At 33.6% G+C, this 19,339-nt stretch overlaps 1 protein-coding gene across 1 annotated transcript in view; it reads left to right on the plus strand.

Annotated features, from left to right (window-relative positions):
• DDX46 (DEAD-box helicase 46) overlaps nucleotides 1–19,339 on the plus strand; it is a 51,450-nt gene that overhangs the window by 18,530 nt on the left and 13,581 nt on the right. The window contains exons 6-15 of the mRNA XM_044664692.1: nucleotides 1,961–2,112; nucleotides 5,022–5,135; nucleotides 6,506–6,671; nucleotides 7,113–7,233; nucleotides 7,424–7,599; nucleotides 8,503–8,624; nucleotides 10,151–10,229; nucleotides 11,918–12,000; nucleotides 15,483–15,647; nucleotides 17,388–17,550. Coding sequence (XP_044520627.1) covers nucleotides 1,961–2,112; nucleotides 5,022–5,135; nucleotides 6,506–6,671; nucleotides 7,113–7,233; nucleotides 7,424–7,599; nucleotides 8,503–8,624; nucleotides 10,151–10,229; nucleotides 11,918–12,000; nucleotides 15,483–15,647; nucleotides 17,388–17,550 — 1,341 coding nt within the window. The remainder of the gene's footprint in view (nucleotides 1–1,960; nucleotides 2,113–5,021; nucleotides 5,136–6,505; nucleotides 6,672–7,112; nucleotides 7,234–7,423; nucleotides 7,600–8,502; nucleotides 8,625–10,150; nucleotides 10,230–11,917; nucleotides 12,001–15,482; nucleotides 15,648–17,387; nucleotides 17,551–19,339) is intronic.

Consider the following 19,339-nt stretch of genomic DNA (forward strand, 5'->3'; position numbering starts at 1 on the left):
GGAGGCATGATATGGATGATGTAGCAAAGGAAATTTAGAAGTTATCAGAGTAGAAGGAGAATCAAAAGAACATTGTAACAAAAATCCAGAAAGAAAATATTCTGGAGAGAGAATGTGGTCAACATTGTCAAATGTTATAAGGAAATCAAGAAGGATGATTGAGGAAAAGGCAGCAGATGTCACTGGCAATTTTGGGAAGTTTTAGAGTAGTAGTTGTAGAGCTAGAATTTTTGTCAAGAAAACCCAAATGGGGTCATGGAGAAGTTCATGATTGAAATGACTAAACGACTACTATAAAAGGGCATTAGAAGTTATATATACTACCTGCCTTATTTTCAAATAATAATCCAGATATAGTTTAAGTAACTATCCTGGGTCACATATGTAGTATCACCAATGGGATTTGAATTTAGGTCCTCTTATTCTGAAGCCACTGCACTTTCCATTGCACCAAAAAACAATTTCAGTTTAATTCTTCTTCAGATCAGAAGCCAAATGTGAATGAGAGAAAAGGAAATGCAGGCAATTATAGACTAAATAACTTAATCTGGGGATTTGGCTGTAAAAGGAATAAGAAATATTAGACCAATAGCTAGACAGGATAGTAGGGTCAAATGGTAGAAGGAACTATGTTTGTAGGTAGCAGGGATGGACCTGTTAGAATGGAGGAGATTGGGAATTAGAGAGAGAGGAGGAAGGTGATTAAGTCTGCTGGAGGAGATGGAAAAGGATGAAATTAATGATACATGTAGGCAGGGTTCGTCCTTGATGAGAAAGGCCACTTCAGGGGTTGGAGTAAGGATGAAAAGTATGTTGATTTCAGTGGGCTTCAAAATGTAGAAAAGGGGTGTCAAGGAAGTTCACAGTAAATAGTTTTTATTTTCTGAGTAAAATATGAGGTAAGGTCCTCAGTTGAGGATGAGAAGAGGGGTTGATGGTATGTGAAACTTACTGTTGGAGATATTTTGAAACAACCATTGTGAATTAACCAGTCAACAGTAGATAACATACCTTTATATTGGACCCAATCAGCACAGTGGGAGTAGTAATAGAGGAGGATGATACAGAGTTGTACTTTGGTGAAGCATGCCTGGTGACAGGACAAGAGAGCAAGGAATCAGGCTAGGAAGCATGTCCTGTTTGTTTAACTGTTAGCTCAAAGGTCAGTTTTGGGAAGGAAGAAAAGTAAAGCTAGAGTAGCACTGATAGATTTTCCTATTAAATTCACCTTTTAGATTATAGATAAAAATATTCAATAAATAATTTTTAGTGAAGGGTCACTTTTATGGGATAGGACAAGTCCAAGATAGGGATGGCATAGTATATAATTTAGAATTAAGTTTAAGGGTAAATTACTTAGGACATTTTTAGCAAAAGTTGCATATATAGCATAATTTTCAGTGGTATAAAATCCATTTGTTGTTTGGGAAACTGCTAACTGCCAAATAGTCTGCATCAGCACCTCCACCCCTTCTGACATGTTAGGAAAAAGCTGACATTTACATAAGCACACTTTAGAGTTCATAAAGTTTACATATATTATCTCATGTTTATATCAATCGTATAAGGTTGTAAGTCTACTGTTCCCATTTTACCAATGAACTAGCACAGTAAATTTTTTTGCCTTTCCTAAAGTACTATAGCTGGGGAAAAGCACATTAGAGGACTCTTACCTATATCTGGTCTGCTCCAAATCTCTCCATTTTTTCCTCCAACTTTTTAACTTTTGAAAGGTTATTGATCCTCCAGTCTAAATAATTTCTCTTGGAAACCTTTTTAATCCAGAAATTAGAAACCAGGAATCTGGGTTATAATGTAAATAAAACTGAATCTGTCATTCTTCCCCCTTCCCACCAACTTCCTCATCTTTCAGTTATATCACCTTTGTTGTTGTCACTCAGGTCTGAATCAAATGAAAGTAAAAAATGCAAATCTGTATTTATATATTCTCATATTTTAGATGATGAAGAAGAACCTGCAGAAGGAGAAAAGGAAGGGAATGAAATTGAAGATGAAGAATTAGATCCACTAGATGCATACATGGAAGAAGTAAAAGAGGAGGTCAAGAAATTTAACATGAGAAGTGTTAAAGGTGGTGGTGGAAGTGAGAAGGTAAATATCTTTTCATTATTTCTTGTTTGGTCGTTTTAAAAAATGTGTAAAAAAATTTTGGAGAATTGCAATTTTTCACTTTATCTTCTTGGAATTCTCCAAAGATTTATTTTGCAGTTTTTCACTCTATCTTCTTGGAAAATAAATCTTAATTCCTCTATATCTCCATTAAAAATACCAAACAGAGGAAATAAAGTGCTCAAAAGAATATATTTTTAAGGACACAGATGCTCAAAGAAATAAACATGAATTTTAAAACAGTGGAAAAAATTAGGAATTTAAGAAAACTGGAGACGGCAAAGCCTGAAGAAAAGTATAATTAAACTATATGAACAAGAACACTACAAATTGTTATAGAGAAAATATAGATGAGAGAAACTAGAATTTCCTTAGAATACAATAAAATAAATAATGCATGCATAAATAAGGATTTGGATGAAGAAATGAAATTGGCAAAAATATAAAACCGAAGAAGGAACTGAGTGCAACTAAAAAGTCATGACAAGTGAATGGCAGAACCAGACCATTTGATAACATCTTTGAAAAATAGAAATAATTACTAGATTTCAAACTAACTATAGCAATAATTATCAACAGTACTATTTAGCATTTGTTTAAAAGTAGAGAAGTTAAACAGTGGGTCAGACTACTTTGTAAAGTTCAAAACCCAGGAACACAAACTTCATGAGGGGGAGGGAGAGATGAAGACTCCTTATGTTATTAAGAACTACTAGTAAAACCAGAAGGGAAATAGGTTTTAACCAGTGTTTCATGCGATATATACCTCAAGATTCCAAATGGCTGCCTAACCTAAATATAAAAGTCTACCTTAGAAAGTGGTACTTGAAGGTTGTAGAGTATAGGGACTGAACTTATCATTTCACGGGTATAGTGAACTAGTTGAGGAAACTTCTCCAACCAAGGCAAGTTGGTAACTTCTCTGAAACTTTATATTCTTTGAGAACTGCCCAGACACAAGCAGAAATAATTTTTTTTTTTGAGGAGAGAGCTAGGAGAGAAAATTGAGCATTTATGAATCATCTGAAAACTAATATTGGGAAGCAGTCAGGCCATTATTTTTAGATTAGCACAATGCACTTATTTAATATTTATTGATTATAAATGTATAGAATCATTTTCTAGAAATGGTAGAAAAGAGTGATAGATTCCATATGACAAAATTGGTAGGAGGTAAATATCAAATTTAACTCACTGAGACACACTATTGTCCAGTTTAAAGACTAAAATGACATGGATAAGATTTTATAAGCAACCAGGAAAAAAATTTTGAAGCACAGCCATTTGAATTCTATAAGACTTTTTACACAAAAATAAGAAATTATTTAAGGTGGATTAGTATAGTACAGAAGAGAAGATTTATTGGATTTAAGCCCCACATTAGCAAAGATAACCATTCTTGTCAAAGACTAAGATAGCTAAATAAGAATTCAGTTGCACTGATACACTTTGTTTTGGCCAGAGACAATATTAAGGCACCCTGCAAAATAAAAATAATTTCACAGAGATTGAAATATTTAATAGGACTGAGAGTAAAATTTTTGCTGAGATTGGATAATTTAAAAAATGTAGAGTGTATGTACATACATATGTGAATGTGTATGTATTAATTTTAGGGCAGAATGCTAAGAAAATGTAATTGTATTTCATTGGAAAATGAATAATTTTTTAAAAATAGTGTTGATACTATGACCTTAAAACTTAAAATCTTTCCTGTAAATTAATTGGATTGCCGAATAAGAGTCAAGTGAAAAATTCCTACTTAACAAATAGAAAAAATTATAGAAGAAAAAATTAGATACATTTGATTACAAAAAAACCAGTTTTTGTGCAGTACCCATGTTTATCCAGAACAAAATGAAAATAGAGAGGGGAAAATATCTGCTATAAATATTTAGGGAATTGAAGGATATGAATGGGCATATATATTAGTTACCCTTCAAAAAGTGTTTAAACTCTTAGATAATCATAGAAATGCAAATTATAACAAGTGTGAGATTTCCTTATGTCTAATAAATTGGCAAAGTTAGTTAAAAAATAAAATTTAATCCTGACAGGTTTGTGAAGAAACAAATGTACTGTTTTATGACAGTGGCAGAACCCTTGATATTACAACCAAAAATTGAATAATGACTAAGCTCATTGTGGCATTTGAGTAAAATGAATATTATATGTAATAATCTACCACAAGAAATGATAAATACAAAGGATACAAAGAAAAATAGGAAGATACATAAAATGTTCTAGTGTGAAGAAACAAATTTAAAATTATATAAACAGTGATTGTACTGGGAAAATAATAGCAACAAAATCTGGGAAAATATATAAAACCAAACTTCAGAAGGGAACCATGGAAACAAAATGACTTAGTTTCTATATTGTTAAAGTTATTATTTACTTGAAAAACTATAACTACCTAAAATTTATTATCTTGAGCAATCTTTTGGTTCTAATTTTTGTTTGATCAAGTTTCTAAGGTTATGTTACATTTTAAAAAAACAGAACCAAGATCTTAGGTTAAGATTAATCACTTAAATAATTTTAGAAAAGTTAGTTCATATTTCAGTTTTCTCTCAGATCAAAAGTGTGTTGTAGAACTAGTAAATTGTACAAATATAGTATTGAAAAGTTTTTTACTTTTAACTTAAATATATTTGTACTATTGGTAAAAGTACATTAAATTTTTTTTTGTGAATACTGCTTTTTGAATTATTGTATTTTATTACATTGTACAAACTAGTAAAGATTATTTGATTTGTCATTCATTATCTTGCCCACAAACTAATCTAAGTAATTTCTGTTGAGCTTAGCTGGTGTCGAATATCAGTGTGAGGTAGTTAGTCTACAAGTTTTCAATTTTGTGGGAGATTTTATGTCTTCTTATGTTACAGAAATCGGGACCAACTGTCACAAAGGTTGTCACTGTTGTGACAACTAAAAAGGCTACTGTAGAATCTGAAAAGAAGAAAGGAGAACTCATGGAGAATGACCAGGATGCAATGGAGGTAGTTCATCATTAACTAAAGTCATATTGGGTTCATGATCTTTTGTTAAAAGTATTCATGGAGATGCTTTTACAGAAGCCTTGTCAGTTCATCAAAATAAAATTAGAAAAGATAGTTCTTCTATTAGTAAATTTGTTGGCTTTATTTTATCTTATTTTTTAAACCCTTATCTTCCTCCTTAGAATCAATACTATGTATTGGTTCCAAGGCAGAAGAGTTGTAAGGGCTAGGCAATGGGGGTTAAGTAACTTGCCCACAGTCACAGCTAGGAAGTGTCTGAGGGCAGATTTGAACCTAAGACCTCCCATCTGTAGGTCTGACTCTCAATCCGATGAGCTACCCAGCTACCCCCGTAAACTATTTTAGAAAAGAGAAAGTGAAATGTCAACATCATTTTTTCCATTATGGGTTGTTCCAAAGTTTCATGGAAGGAAGAATAAGAAAACTGCTGTTTTAATTGAACAGTTTGGATTATAGTTTATTCCTTAATGCTAAACCTTATTTTAGATTTTGCAGCAGAGCAGGAATAGAAAAAGTATCTAAAACCCCCACCCACTTTATTGCTTCTTAGAGGAGGGAAACATTAAGTATAACAGTTGTATCTTATAACCTACAGTTAAATATTTTAAGATGAATTTAAGACCATTTTCTTTACTGTAGTAAAATAATGCTTTTCCAGAACCTTACTGAAAATATTAGCCAAGACATTTCCCTTTTATCTTTTTCCCCCCCCTTTCTCCTTCAGTAATATTTTATTATATTTTTCCCCCAATTACACCTAGAGACAAATTTTTTAAACCCTTATCTTCTGTCTTAGTATTAACTCTTAAGACAGAATTGCTGCAAAGGCTGAGCAATTGGGGTTAAGCACTTTGGCCAAGGTCACAGGCTAGAAAGTGTTTAAAGGCAGATTTGAACCCAGTTTCTTCTAACTCCAGGCCTGGTACTCTATCCTGCTACTTAGTTTCCCCTAGAGATAATTTTTAACGTTTGTTTTCTGACTTTTTGCAATCCAAATTCTCTTTCTTTCTTGTTCTCTTCGCCTCTCCCTGAGATAGCAAACAATATGACATAAGCTGTATATGTGCTATCGTGCAATACATATTTTGATATTCATCACATTTTGAAAGAATATACATAGAACAAAAACTCATGAAAAAAAAATAAAGTGGAAAATGGTATGCTTCTATCCGTATTCAGACTCCATCCCTTTTAGACAGTCTTAAGAAGTCTGAAGTATTGTGATTACCATAAAATCCAATTGAAAGTACATAAGAATAGAGTCTGGGATTATTGCCTTCTAGTGAGTTAAAATTTGGGGAAGAACCATCCTTTTCAAATGAGTCAATTTATGATTTCCTAATCTGCAGTATTCATCAGAAGAGGAAGAAGTTGATCTTCAGACAGCCCTGACAGGATATCAGACCAAACAGAGGAAGCTCCTAGAACCAGTTGATCATGGAAAAATTGAATATGAACCATACAGAAAAAACTTTTATGTTGAAGTTCCAGAGCTGGCAAAAATGTCTCAAGATGGTAAAATAAGTTAAATTGCCATTATTTAGTATTGGGAATACCTTGATATTGTGAAAGAAGCAAGAGAGTCCCTGTGTCAAACAAAATGTTTCTGTTGCATTTTCCTTGTTTTGACTTAGGAACACTGGTGGTACCTTTGTGACCTTGATGGGCCTATGGAGTTCATTTTTAGAAATTTATGTAAATATTAATTCTCAACTAATTTCTTTGTAAATTGGATTTTAAAAAAACCTGAGTAGGCATTTAGTAGTGACTACCATTTCCTTTATCCATTCATCCATGTGTCTTTCTCTAGCTCTTTTATGGAATAATCATAGGACTAAGTCAAATGATGAGGGGAAATAGATTCAGAATGTCACTGAGCCTAATTAAAAACTGTCAAGATACTTGTGTTTAGAGAGAAAACATTTTACAGTCTTTAACCTAAATTATGTTTTGCAGAAGTGAATATATTTCGGTTGGAAATGGAGGGCATTACGGTCAAAGGAAAAGGCTGCCCTAAACCAATCAAAACTTGGGTTCAGTGTGGAATTTCAATGAAGATATTAAATTCCCTGAAAAAGTAAGTGGATTATTATAGAGTTCATATTAGCAAAATCATTAATCCACATTTTCAGATATTTGGTAGTGTATTTCTTAATAGTATAGATTTTTCTACCCTTTAGTTTAATGTTTTGAAATGTGATTCAGGGACTTACAGGAGTATAAGAAGATTTTTATTAACATTATCTTCTCTTGTTTTTCTTTTCAAGGCATGGTTATGAAAAGCCTACACCAATCCAGGCCCAAGCCATACCAGCTATCATGTCTGGACGAGACTTGATTGGCATTGCCAAAACAGGAAGTGGAAAGACAATTGCTTTTCTCTTGCCCATGTTTAGACACATCATGGATCAGAGGGCTTTAGAAGAAGGAGAAGGTCCCATAGGTAGATTCCTTTTCTTAAACGTTTTTCTAGGTTGCGTTGAGTGTTAACCAGATAAGACCTAAGTTCATAAGTGTGACAATAAAAATGTCTTTGTGTACATTCCCTGTATCAATTTGGCACTTTGGGGCTGATTTCCCCTTACCAGCAGGTGGAGTGAGAATCTTCCGAGCTCTGGAGTGACACCTCAGAAGTACAAAAACAGCCTCTCTCCTGGCACAGCTCAATAATTAAACTCTGACTCGGCAGGTAGACTCCTTGTGCATCTATCTGTTTATTTATGTTGAGATGTTCTTAGCCAATATCCATGGATCTAGAAACTCGACGCAAAACATAAAAGGGAAATTTATTTTCCCTTATATTTTAGCCATGGACGCATTTAGTGCCAGAATCTTTTCATCAGGTCCTCAGGAACAGAATTTTTGGCTCATTTTGTCAGAGATTTATTTTTTAAACATAAGTTAGGTTTTAGAAAATTGTACACATCCTCTCTTGGAAACAGAGGGGAATCTGTAGTTCTTCTTGAAGGTTGTCTTCTGAAACAGCATTGTGGATTCTGGCATCACAGTGAGTGACTTAATTTTCTTTTGTTATGGTTTGCACTTGAGACATTTACATTCAGTTTGAACAAGACTTCACATAGGTGGACTGAGGAATTTCCCCCCTCATTTATCTTTCAAGTAGTCTGTTACTAAAGCTCCAATTTTAATTTTATTTCATCCTTTATGCAAGCCTCTGTTACTGTAAATCTTTTGAAATTCAGCTTTTAAAGCTGCATAAAGTAAATTAAAATCTAGACCATAAATGATGTGAACTTCATTGCTGAGACTTCACATTTACTCTTTAAAAGAATAACATCTCTTCCAGATTTTGATGGTTAGACTTGAAACGTATTTATCTTTTCAGCTGTCATCATGACTCCGACTAGAGAGCTGGCTTTACAAATTACAAAAGAATGTAAGAAGTTTTCGAAGACATTGGGACTTAGAGTTGTATGTGTCTATGGAGGAACAGGAATCAGTGAACAGGTATTGTGAATGCATATTATTAAAAAAACTCTTTTTAAAGCTTGCCTGAAAATATTAAATATTTTCTCTAGCCTTTTCAGGTTCCTCCTATACAAAAGAAAGTGAATGGGACAAAAGCTAGGGCCTTTCTTAGAGAAATGGATTAAAGGTGATAACCAAACCCAGTCTTGTCTAGTTAAAATCATTGTCTGTCCACCGATCTGAAATGTTTGGAGCCATGTTCCACCTAACATTACAGAAACTCCATTTCAGTCCCTGAGGAGATTGGTCAGGAAAGAAACTGAGAAGTGACTCCTGGAATGCTAGCCTCAAACTGTGTTCTTTATATGGTCTTTATTCTTAATTACTATAGAGCATACCAGAGAAATTCTAGTTTGAACATTTCTTTCACTAGATTAGAAATGTTTGTATTTAGAATAATTCTAAATTAAATAAAATTCTTTCTTGTGTAGAGAAGGGCAGAGAAAGACACTATGTAAAAGATTTTTTTCCCTGTTTTCTGCAGTCAAGGTGTTAAATAAAGCAGGTGGATAAAGATGCCACCTCAGGGATAACTCTACTTTATTTAGTGCTTCATTTATTGCTACTGAAATTTCATAAGAATGTCAGAAATGAAAAATAAGTCTCTTGTGCTTGACAGTTTGTTTCCCAGTACTTTAGATAACTACTCTCTTGTCGATTATATAATAAAACCCTTGTGAAATAGGACTGATAAGGTTATCCCTGTTTAACTCAGGCTTAGAGCAGTGAACTGACTTTTCTAAAGTTCTGTGATTATTAGTGACTGAGCTGGAACCAGAACTCCTGACAGTATTCCCTTCAGGATACTAATAGTCATAAATAAAGATATATAAGTTAAGTAAATTTTAGTTTTAAAATATTCCAAAATGGCAGCATTTAATGCTTTATCCTATAGTGCATACTTGTTTTTAATATTTGAACCACTCTTTTTAAAAATTCATTTGAATAGTCATTTAAAGTGGTATGGCCTTATGTTAAGTTCTTTCTGTGTTTTTGAAAACCAATGGGAAATGAAAATAATACTAAAATAATTCCTAATTTTCCTTATAGCTATTAGGACAATTGTATATGAAGCTGCCACCCTACTTAAGCTAGATTTTGTTAGTTAAACTCCAGAGGTTTTGGAAGCTGCTTATCAGCTTTGAGCTATTGCCTTCAAATATTTATTTTACAGAATGACCAAGTGACATATTTTTGAGTTTGTGGGAACTGTGTTTAAGAAAGTGACGTGTTTTTTGTTTTGTTTTGTTTTAACTGCTTACTTTCTGTCTTAGAATCAATACTATGTATTGGTTCCAGGGCAGAAGAGTCGTAAGCTCTAGGCAATGGGAGTTAAGTGACTTGCCCAGGGTCACACAGCTAGAAAGTATCTGAAGCTAGAATTGAACCTAGGACCTCCCATCCCTCTAGGCCTGGCTGTCAATCCACTGAACCACCCAGCTGCCCCCAAAAGTGACTAGTGTTGACTGTTAATTAATTCATTAATGTATTATCTTTTTGACTAGATTGCCGAACTGAAAAGAGGTGCTGAAATTATTGTTTGTACACCTGGCCGAATGATTGACATGTTAGCAGCCAATAGTGGTGAGTAAGAGACATTTTTCATTCAAATTTTTCCATATTATGGAACTCTATACATTTTTGCTTAAATCAAAGCATATTCAAGAAAAAGTTTAAATGAATGAATTTCTGGAATTCACCTCTTAAAGCTGTAATATCTTGAATTTAATGTTTGACATTTTGTTACAGAATGGACTTCAAAAATTAAATCTAAGACATTGCTTATGATGAAGAAATTGTGACAAGTTTTAATTTGAATGCATATTTAATTTAAGATTTCTACAGTAATTTAAACTCTTTGGCTTGTTTTTTTTTAACATTTCTCATCTAATAATTCTTAACATTAAAAATTGTCAGTTTAGTTTTGTTCTAAATTTATTATTTTTTTTTATTTGAAAAATAATTGCCTTGCTCTTTTTGGTAAAATTGAAAAGTTTTTCCTTATTCAGGAGCTGGCATTAAGATGTGAATTAAATCAAGATATTGCAGCTTCAAGAAATTTTCTTTTGTAAATATTGCATGTTTTTTAGAAAAATCTTAATGCTTTATTAAAGTACTCCAAATTAAAACTATTACTAAACTGTTGACATTATTTAACTTCTGTGGAAAAAGGCCCGTCAAGATTTATAGAACTGGGCTTCCAAGACTTTAACCATCAAAGGTAGGTGATTTAATGCTGTTCCCAAATTTTGCCAAACTACTTGGGCTGTGAATATTAAATTGTAAAATGGGTAACTTTAAGAAGTCGCTTCTTTGTTTTAATACTATGAAGAAAATACTTTCAAGAGTTTGCATTGTAGTATTTAAACAAAACAATTTAAGGACTGCTAGTAGTAATGCTTTAAGAGTTGTATCAATTTCTTAATAGCTGAGTTTTATTTGAATTCAGGAAACTGATAATTAAAAGATACAAGATAATCATGCCTGCAAAGAACAATATATTAAAAAGTTTGAGTAATGGTGCATTGCTTGAATTTGACTGTTTTCTTTTGAAATCTATTTTTTTCTTTAATAGTCCTTGCATTTTCCTCTAAATGCCAGCTGATTTAAAGTTAACATTCCTAGAAGTGCTTATTAATTCTGTGCTGTTTTGTTTGTTCATTTTTCATTGTTAATATTGTACTTATTTGAACCAGTGGCAAAATTTAACTAAATTGAATCCTCATGCAAAAAATGGTTTAAAATGTGTTTCCTCTTACATTGATATTAAAAATCCCTATAAATTATTTCTAAATATATGGTCATAGGTTATAGACTATTTTGAAGGGAGCTTTTCTGAGACTGGATCAGTTAGCACTGGAACTTTGCCTTCCACACATACGCTGTAATCTCTAATATGTTTTTTCCTAGGTGATGCTGTCAGATAATGGCTGATGTGGCTCGATGCTTCATCTCAGTCATAGTTTTATGATGTGTTTTGGAGAGGGCTGTTTTCTGAGTTTTACAGGTTCTTCAGGCCCTATGATGGTATGCAAGAGAAGAGTTTGAAAAAATAAGGGCCTCATATACCCATTGCCAGAATATATTTACCATTAGATTAAGACAATTAAGATTGAAATCTAATTCACTGTTTTAAAAATATTTAACCTATCCCCCTCTGTTTAAGTTAGTTAGTTTAGTTCCCTTACAGTTTTTTAAAGTCCTTGGTAGTTAAAAGATGACTTGCAATTGATTTTTGGTTCCTGTTGTTTTTATTTTTCTTCTTATTGTAGGTAGAGTGACAAACCTTCGAAGAGTAACATATGTAGTTCTTGATGAAGCAGATAGAATGTTTGACATGGGCTTTGAACCACAGGTAAAATCTTAATTAATTAATTTTTTGGTTTGTCTGTGCATCATACTCATGTGGGCACATGGAGAGTAGATTGAGCACTCCTTTGTCCCAAAGAAAAAACAATGAAGTAAAAACATATCTTCCAGTGATTGCATTTATAATATGTGGGCTATTCTATACTAGTAGTTCTGTATCTATCTTCTATGGAGAGGGAATTAAATTTTCTTTTTCTAATTTCTGGTGACCATCATTTACTCGGTTTGGTTTTCCTTTAATGAGCTTTTCATTTAGATTATGGGAGTCATTGTGTAGATTGTCCTTTTTGCTCTGCTTATTTCACTTTCTATCAATTCATATAAATTTTTGCAAGTTTAACTGAATTTCTCATGTCTTATTGATCAATATTCCATTAAATTCGTGTAAAATGCACCAATAAAATTTATAGGTGAGAGTAATATAAATATATAAATTAATATGTTAATATATTACATTCATCGATATGTAAATATTCAAAAAATATAATTTTCAAAAGAAGAAACATAAACTTTAGACCACCATTTCAAATTGAATTTCACAGGATTTTGAACTATCAGTGATTTAGATGGATAACTTTGAGTCACATGAATGCCAGTCTTGATACCATATAGCTATCCTTTATCTAGTAGAGGATAAGAATTAGGGAAAAGTGGCATTATAAATGTTTGGGGATACATTGAGTTAGAATAGGCATTTACTTCTTGGATAATGTACAGAACAGCTTACAAAAACCATACACACATATACAAATATGTATGTATAAATAAGTGTGTGTGTGTGTGTGTGTGTGTGTGTGTGTGTGTGTGTGTGTATAAGAGAGATTTATATAGGCCTTTCATTAGGATAATATTTAAGGGGAACTTATAAACATATTATTTGGTACATTTATACCCTGAAGATGGTGCTTGCACTGGTTCTTGAAGGAAACTGGAGTTTCCAAGTAGCAGAAGTAGGGTGGGAACTGCATGTCAAGGATGAATGACATAGAGTCCAAAGGAATGGAGACAGGAAATGTAGTGTCATAATGAATTCAGAATAGCAAGTAGGCAGTTATTAGATTGCAGAGTTCATGTAAGAGAGAGTAATGTGTAAAAGACAGGAAGGATAAAAAAAAATGGGATAAAAAAAAAGCTCTGAAGAGCTTTAGTTTCCAAATGAGAGGTTTGATACTAGAAGTAGGAAGTTCACATGATCGGATCTGTCCTTCATGAATATCACCTTGTAGCCTCTGTAAAAGATGATTTGGAATAAGAGAAAGCAATTGGCTATTTTAATAGTCTGTAATAATAGCTAGTTTATATAGGTTTGCAAAGTGCTTTACAAATTATCTCATTTTATCCTCATAATAACTCAAAGGGGTACATACTGTTATTCCCATTTTGCTTATGAGGAAACAAATACACCAAAATTAAATGACCCACTCAAGTCATTCATTAGTAAAGTGTCTAAAGGCAGTTTTGACTTGGGTCTGAATGACTCCAGGTCAGATACTATAGCTATGATACCACCAATTGCTTCAAAAAGAAGGGCAATGAGGGCTTGAACTAGGGTGATTATATGGATGGAAAGAAAGGGACTTATGCAGAGATGTTGTGGTATAGAAATAGTACAGACTTTTCCCCATTTCAGCTTTGAGGAGGTTGGCACAAGAAATTGAATGGGAATTTGGGGGAGTTTTGTGGAAGCTGCAGATGACATGTGAATGCTGACAGAAACACAAACACAAAAAAGGTTTAGAAACTTAGAAATATATAAAAGTTAAAAGTTTGTGAAAAGAGCATGAAAGCCAGCAGACAATATACAAAATCTAGATGTATAAGAGATATTTATTGCCCTTAATGATTTTTGTTTTATTTTATTTCTTTATTTTTGTTTTGAATGTTTTCCCATAGTTACATATTTCATGTTCTTTCCCTCGTATGGAGATATTTTGAAAAGTTTCATAACTCATAAAAACATAAAATGCTGTAAACACCCCATAAAATAAAAAGAGGAAATTCAAACTTCTCTGGTATAAAAGGGAAGGCCAAAAAATTTTATGTGGATTTTCTAGATCATGGGGGTGCCAAGCCCTTAATCCCTATGATTTTTGGAAAGGATATGTATATATGCAATGTTTTATTCTTGTAGTCTCCTTCCTCTTTGCTGAGATCAGGGAAGAACACCAGATATTCTCTAAGATCAAAATTGATTGTTGTAATTAATCTTGAGTTTAGCAGTATTTTAGTATTGTATATTATGTTAAAGGCATAATATTTAAAATACAAATTTTAGCTTTGTTACTCAAGTGAATGAATAAAATATTTATTAAGCATTTTGTCCAAAGCACCGTGCTAAGTGTTGGAGATACAAATAGAAAAGTAAGATCCTCCTCTTAAGGATTTTTTTTTTTAATTAAACCCTTACCTTCGGTCTTTGGCTCCAAGGCAGAAGAGTGGTAAGGGTAGGCAATGGGGGTCAAGTGACTTGCTGAGGGTCACACAGCTGAGAAGTGTTTGAGGCCAGATTTGAACCTAGGACCTCCCATCTTTAGGTCTAGCTCTCAATCCACTGAGCTACCCAGCTGCCCCCTTCCTCTTAAGGATTTTAATGAGAAAGCTAACGTACGAGGACGATGTCAGGTGTAAGTCAGATGGAAAATTCTCATGGTCCTTAGGGTACAGCAGCAAAGTAGATGTTGAATCTTCTCTAATTCATTTCCACTGATAGTTTCCATTATAGACTGTCAAGGCCCATTCGTAGCAAAAACATTACTTTCTGGGCATTTAGTATCTCTGGCTATAGTGCTGTAGCAGCAGTTAGTTACCAGGCTAGCTCTCTATCAGGACTGTTTCTCAGGATGAGAGCTGAGAGCACTGGGCTTCTAGAAACACTGCTATTCCCAGTACTCTGGTGTTCTTGATCCTGGAATGTTGGGAACAAGTTAGTGGTTGAAGTGGTGGTGGTGGTGGTCTAACTGGCCTGGCACACACTGCCTCCTGTCTCTTCCTTAGAGTGCCATGCTAATTCAGCTAGGTAGGCCTGCCTTCCTTGAGATGGCTGGTTGGCATTTGGGCATTCCTGATTCTTTCATAGGAGTGGCTTCACCCAGTGATGAAAATGATGACTATAGACTAGCAGAACCAGTGGTCTGAGAGGAACTATACCTGTGTTGGGTCTTTTGTGCATGTCTGGTAGCAGTTGATTTTTTACTGTATGACCTCAGGCAAGTCATTTAACCTGTCCATGCCCTAGTTTCTTCACCAAATAACCTATAGGACATCTTAGCTATTAAATGAATCAAATGAATAATGTACTAAAGCATTTTGTTAGCTTTGTTAACTGTGTGAATATTGCCTATTATTACTGTGTGCTAGACATAAGAGGCTAATATTACAATGTTACTAAGATGGAAGATGTGCTATTTTCTCCAAAGAAATTTTGGGGAGACACTGGTCATGACTATTTGTTTGATATATTTCCAACAGGTAATGCGCATCGTGGATAATGTCCGACCTGATCGGCAAACTGTTATGTTTTCTGCCACTTTCCCTAGAGCAATGGAGGCTTTGGCCCGTCGGATCCTGAGTAAACCAATTGAAGTTCAGGTTGGAGGCAGAAGTGTGGTTTGCTCTGATGTTGAACAGCAGGTGGTAAGTATAATCCTTTGTGAAATATAAAAGTTCATAGCTAAACTTTTATTATTGCATCTGACCTTAGAGATAAGCAATGAAAATTATTCCTTTAGGATACTGCCTTAATTAATCAGTGGCTGACCTTCATACCTGATACCTATTTAGCTAAGGGATGGGCATGGGGGAGGGAGCCAACATTGTTTATCACCGTGCCCCACTTCTATCCCAGCGCTTTCCACCATGACATTACTGGAAAAAACAATTTTCTCAGAGTTAGAGTACTTGAATTGAGTCCTGGTTCTGATATTTACTATCGTTTTGTCCTTAGACAAACCTCTGTAAGTCAAATTATCATCTGGATCTTCTGTTATATGTTGCATTCCATACCCAAACTCTGTTCTGTTAACAAAATATGTTACATTTCCCTATATATTTATTATTTTCCAAGGACTTTATGACCATTCTCATGTGATCCTTTTAGCAATGCTATGGCAAGGTAGATAATTACTTTCAAATGTTACATAGGAATTGATTTATTCAACAATCTTGATCAGATATCTTTGTGCAAGGTTTTATGCTTAGTTATTAGTAGCTGGTTTAAAGGTAATTTGAGGCAGCTTCTTCCCACAGAGCTCATAGACTAGTTGGGTAGATAATATATTATCACATAGTTAATATAGAGCAGAAGATGATGACTACATAAGAAAGAGGTAGGGAAAAAGTAGTATGGAGTATGAGTTTAAAAAAGGAATGCTTGGGGGTAGCTGGGTCAGTGATGTGAGACCCAGGTCTAAAGATGGGAGGTTCTAAGTTCAAATTTGGCCTCAGACACTTCTTGGCTGACTCCCGGGCAAGTCACTTATATCCTATTGCCTCGCCCTTTCTGCTCTTCTTCCTTGAAACCATTACACAGTGTTGAATCTAAGATTTTTTTTTAACTATTCAAACAAAAATTAAAAAAAAAATTATTTTTTGGATTGTGAACCCATTCAACCTTGAACATCTAAAAACTAAAATTGTTTCTTCCAACTGAGTGAAATCGAATTCAACAAAAATGTGTTAAAAAACCTCCTATGAAAACATTTTTCTAGCTTCTCTGGATGTAAACACAAAATAGTTCATGTTTCCAAGATGTTGAACTTATATTGGGAGAATACACAATGATAAGATAACATAACTTCTGGGCTTTGGTTGCTTCATCTCTTAAAGATGAGGAATTGGACTAGACAACCTTGATACCTCCAGCTTTAAATCTCTTTATTAAGAGAAGATCTATATAGATAAATTCATAACTTGATTTGAAGAAAGAAAGAATATTAACACCCAAGGTGCAAGGGAAGATCAAGAAAGTCTTCACAGAAGATGTGATCTTTGTCTGGGTCTGAATCGAAAACAAAGATTTTTAAGAGACAGACGTTATGAGTAATTGCATAAAAGTGACTGTCTGACAATTCATTTTTTAACTCCTCTCTTTTGCCTCCCACCCCAAGAATTATGGGTGGAAAATCAAAATTAGCATAGCAATATGAGGTTATGTGTATCCTGAACCAACATCTGTCCATGTTATGATGGCATAAGGAAAAGGAGCAGACAGTGATTATTCTAGATATTACCCAAGTTTTATTGGTATAATCTAAAAAATTCTGTAACCTTTTTTTCTTTTGCCTTAATAGGGGTTTAAATTGCATTTTTGACACAAATAAAATGTCAATAATGATCTTGCCCAAAAAAAGTAATAGAATTTCATGGTATTTTCAGATTGTAATTGAAGAAGAAAACAAGTTTCTGAAGCTACTTGAGTTACTGGGCCATTACCAGGAATCAGGATCTGTTATCATATTTGTAGATAAACAAGAGCATGCTGATGGTCTTTTGAAGGACTTAATGAGAGCATCTTATCCTTGCATGTCTCTTCATGGAGGTAATGAATATGTACAAATTTGTTTGCAGTGAATTTGGTTAATGTCTTTATATTTCCCTCCAGTCGTCCGTGTAATTATATGTAATATGCTTGGAAGAGGTTGAGACCGAGGATGATAAATACTTCAGGTCACATTTTTAATACTTAAAATACTGATGTTCTAAGTAATTTTTCTATATTGTTTCATTTTTATTTCTTAACTACCATGTTGGTCAACATTTATATAAATAATCTCATGTAAAACAGTTTAGATTATTGAGTATTTACTTTATTGCATTTCTTACCATGATGACATCATTGTACAGCACCTATTTTTGCAGATGGCATATTTTTTAACATTCAAACCAAACATAAAGTATATGGATGGTGTCCTTATGTCTGTATTTTAAACCAGTTATTGTGTACAACAGATAACATTTATATATTTTTTTTAGATCTTTATTAATTAATTTGGAGCATTTTTCCATGGTTATAGGATTCATGTTCTATCCTTCCCCTCCTCTCACCCCCTCCCATAGCCAATGCACAATTCCACTGGGTTTTACATGTGTAAACTTGATCAAGACTTATTTCCATATTATTATTTGCACTAGGATGCTCGTTTAGAGTCAATATCCCTAATCATATCCCCATCAATCCATGTGATCAGACAGTTGTTTTTCTTCTGTGTTTCTACTCCCACAGGATAACATTTATTTTAGAAAGAAATGTATTTCATTTACATCAACATTTATAAGTATTTATATATATGAAAAGAAACAAAAAACAAGGAAAACCAAGCCACCAAACTTTTCTCCTTCCCTTCTCCGCCCCCCAACAAAAAACAATCATTTTAAAAAGTTATTATAAATGATGGTTTATTTAGCTAGATCATTAATATAAAATGTTTTTAAAAAAGACATGTCTAGCCAACATGGATTACTTGGGTCGTCTATCAGAGACCTTTCAAGTTGGCACCAAACCATTAATGACTATGTTGTGGGTCTGTCCAGTCATTGTTTTCAGTTTTTCCATAAGAATATCTTGAAAGATTTTATCAGATAAATGCTTGGCTAACATCTAGATAATTTATATCTCTAGTATTCCATAATTAACCAGTTTAAACTGCACGAGTAATGTTAGTATAAACTAACCTATTCTTGCTGAATCTGACTATGACCTTCTTTCTTAATCATTTCGCTAACCACTCCTTTTAAAATGCATTCTAGAATTTTGCTAGGAATTGCAGCCAAGTTTACCTGGCCTATTGTTTTTAAGACTTTTCTTGTCTAAGAATTGGAATATTAGCACTTCTCTTAATCCTGTGATACCTCTCTTGATGTCCACAGGACCCCATTAGTTTTGTAGCAGACCTCTCTTATATGATTTATCTCTCCAGTTGGAATATATCAACAAAATGGAATATTATTGAACTGTAAGAAAATATTAAAGGGAAAAATTCAGGAAAACTCATACAAATTAGTACAGAATGAAATGATCAGATCCAGGGGCCCAGGTTAGACAGTGAGTTTAACATTGTAAAAAAAAGTTAGAAAGACTTTACTCCAGAGTAGCATGCTTCCCACCTCTTGAGAAAGACTGAGAAAGATGTGATGTTCTAGAGATGTAGCAAAAGACATACTTTTTAGATATTGTTGATGTCTGGCTGGGTTTTGTGAATCTAAAAGCTTGCTTGTTTTGTTATAAGGGAGGTTTTTCTTATTTTAGGGAAGGGATAAATTGAGAATAGGATGTGATAGTTTTCAGAAAGAAGAAAGAAAGCCTCGGTAAGGCATTTAAAAATACATAG

The sequence above is a fragment of the Gracilinanus agilis genome, chromosome 2 (assembly GCF_016433145.1).
Source record: "Gracilinanus agilis isolate LMUSP501 chromosome 2, AgileGrace, whole genome shotgun sequence".
NCBI lineage: Eukaryota > Metazoa > Chordata > Mammalia > Didelphimorphia > Didelphidae > Gracilinanus > Gracilinanus agilis.